Source organism: Cucurbita maxima, unplaced genomic scaffold (genome assembly GCF_002738345.1).
Source record: "Cucurbita maxima cultivar Rimu unplaced genomic scaffold, Cmax_1.0 Cma_Scf00022, whole genome shotgun sequence".
Classification (NCBI taxonomy): Eukaryota; Viridiplantae; Streptophyta; class Magnoliopsida; order Cucurbitales; family Cucurbitaceae; genus Cucurbita; species Cucurbita maxima.
In genome coordinates, this window is record NW_019272038.1 from 2,807,965 (window position 1) to 2,810,845 (window position 2,881).

At 35.8% G+C, this 2,881-nt stretch overlaps 1 protein-coding gene across 1 annotated transcript; it reads right to left on the minus strand.

Moving 5' to 3' along the window:
* Positions 1-1,887: 1,887 nt before the first annotated feature.
* LOC111496628 (probable calcium-binding protein CML15) lies at positions 1,888-2,289 on the minus strand. The gene has a single exon (XM_023147122.1). It carries the CDS (start codon positions 2,287-2,289, stop codon positions 1,888-1,890), a length of 402 nt encoding a protein of 133 aa, XP_023002890.1.
* Between the last annotated feature and the right edge of the window lie 592 nt (positions 2,290-2,881).

The following is a 2,881-nucleotide window of genomic DNA, read 5'->3' on the forward strand; positions in this document are numbered from 1 at the left end:
CTAAACGCGACCCACGCACGTACCCCGTGGGCCTAGCTCGTCGGGCTAGCACACGCTCACGCTACCAAATGCCACATAGGGAAAGAGCCACATAATATCATGGCTAACATAAATATTGTAGGGTACACGTCCGTACTAATCATAACGGAGAAATATCGTGATACATGTGACATACATAAATGCATGAGATTTTCACATTTTAAAATCATGACATAAGTTTGTGTTGCAAGTCATATCCCATTCATAAACCAATGAAACATACATATGCAATTCTTTTCATATCTTTCATATTTAACATAATTTACATGACGCGATATATGGAGGTTTATGCAACATAAATATGATTTCACATCATGGTATAATCATATTATAGCATAACTTATAATATGACATAGCATAACATAGAATAACATGACAACATAGCATAGCATTACGTAAAACAATACAACATAGCACGTCAAAACAATCATAATCATGACACATGGAGGAGCAACATGGCACGTGTCATCATACGTAATACAATTCATCCAAACAAGCCAATCGTGAAGTCACTTCCTTGGTTGGCCTAAGTTGAAATTAATATTTTATCCTTGTGCTAATCTGAAACTACCCTTGGAGTATGAGTCAACCTATATGCACCCACGATATCTAGTTAGAATATGTTAAAAGAGGTTAATCCACCTAATGGTCTCAAATAATTCTCTAATTTTACTCAACACACTTTAAATTGGTGGAAAGTGGTTGTACTTGTTAGGATCATACAACAACGCAAACACTTGATCTTATGAACACATAAAATAGGAGAGAGAAAATACAATTTGTATTGATGACTATCAACGTCTTCACTACACCATACAAATTGAGGTTTTGCACAACTTCAATGTTCCAACAATGTGTTTCAACAAGTTTGTTTAATTCTTTGATTCTTTGCACCCTCTATCTTCTCTAAACACATCATCATCTTCTACTAACGAGTGAAATGATATCATTTTTTGTGTTTTGTCTTTGAATGATAGACCGAATTTCTCACCAACTATATGACACTTTGACTATCTGTATAAAGAATCTTCTCGTGCTGCTTGTTGTCCAATTCTTCTAGATAGTCTGTCATTCATATCATCTCCTTTACAACTTCAGCTATTGTCATTTACTCAATCTCAATAGATGAAAAAAAAAAAAAAAACTCATTTCTGAAGCCTAGACATCCCATCATTCATGGTTTTCTCCCACTTGGTTGTATCCTCCAACTGTAGAGGCTCATCAAAGAACTCTAGTTCCCGTTCATTAGTTAGCAACAAATAGTGTAGTGAAGGTACATTCCTATCTACCAAAAAAGAACATTTTGATAATCATAACTATTTTATTAGCATACATCAAGTAGTCATATTCAAATGAACCTCAATTCTATTATACAATCAATTGTATTGCGATTATTTTCATTACAATGAAAGCTCATCTTCATTAAGTAAAATTTGTCAAAAATAGTTATCAACTCAATAAGTTTAAGAAAATGATTAATGATTTCTTTATGAGAATGGTTAGGAATTGTTAATAGAGAAAATTTAAGAAAATTATTAGTGATTATTTAAGAACATTGTAGAGAATGGACATTTTAGGTTGTTTATTTATGTGTACTTGGACCAATGTCAAAACCAACAAACCTACCCTTCAATCGAAATCAATTCCAAAATTACTAGCCTTTAGATATGTATGTTTGTTTATGGTAAACATGAGTAAATGTATAAAATATTGAGCCTTTATTTCTACAATGGACATTTTTTCTTGTCCTCATATTTGCACAAGATAAACCAAAAGAACAAAATGGGATGATAAATCCATCACTCTTATTACATTAAAACACACATTAATCTCACTTAACCACTCTCTTTAAACACTTCTTGTTGGAACCACTCTCTTTAAACACTTCTTGTTGGTTTTCTCGAAATAATCAACGAGTTTATCAAGTTCCTCCTCGCTAATAAGGCCATCGCCATCACAATCAGCAAGAGCCATGCCGTGACGAGCTTTATGAAATGAGAGCGAAGATCCCATGAAATTGAAGGCCTTAGATAACTCACTGACACTAAGACAACCATCTCCATCGATGTCGTGTTCTAGGAAAATCTCTTTGATCTGCTCCCGAGTGAGCTGTAGTTTGGAGGGCCTCAAGTCATTCATCAGCTCCTTCTTCTCAAGAACGCCATCTTTGTTGGTATCACGAAGCTTGAGCACACAGTCTGCTTCCTTCTCAGATAGAGGCCTTTGGAGTATTTCTTGAAGGCTTTCCATCTCGCTGGCTTAGGGTTTAGAGATGATTTTGTTTTATGCTTCATAAATGAAAGAGATTGGTATTTATACTATGTTAGAAGCTTCTCTTTTTTCAGTGGAATCGTATTCCACTTCATCTTTTGGCTATTAAAGTTTTGTGTTTTTGTCGTCAGGAAGAATAGATTTATGCTGTCATTTATTAGGTTCGTAATCCTTATTTATAAATATGTAACGGTCTAAATCCACCATTAGTAGATATTTTCGCTTTCGAGCGTCAGTTAGGAAAATGTTTCCACACCCCTTATAAGAAGTGTTTCGGGATCTTACAATCCACCCATCTTCGAGGCCCAGCATCCTCGCTAGCACTCGTTCCTTTCTCTAATCGATGTGAGACCCCTACTAAATATACCCCCTTCGAGGCCAAACGTCCTTGCTGGCACACAGCTTCATGTCTACTCCCTTCGTGGAACAATCTCATGTCTACCTACCCTCATTCAGGGAACAACCTCCTCCCTAACACATCGCATAGTGTCTGACTTTGATATTATTTGTAATGGCCAAGTCCACCGCTAGCAGATATTGATCTCTTTGGCCTTTTTTTCTTTTAGGCTTC

What these genes read in the sequence shown, in the direction of transcription:
- LOC111496628 (XM_023147122.1), bottom strand. Translation starts at nt 2,289, where the DNA reads ATGGAAAGCCTTCAAGAAATACTCCAAAGGCCTCTATCTGAGAAGGAA.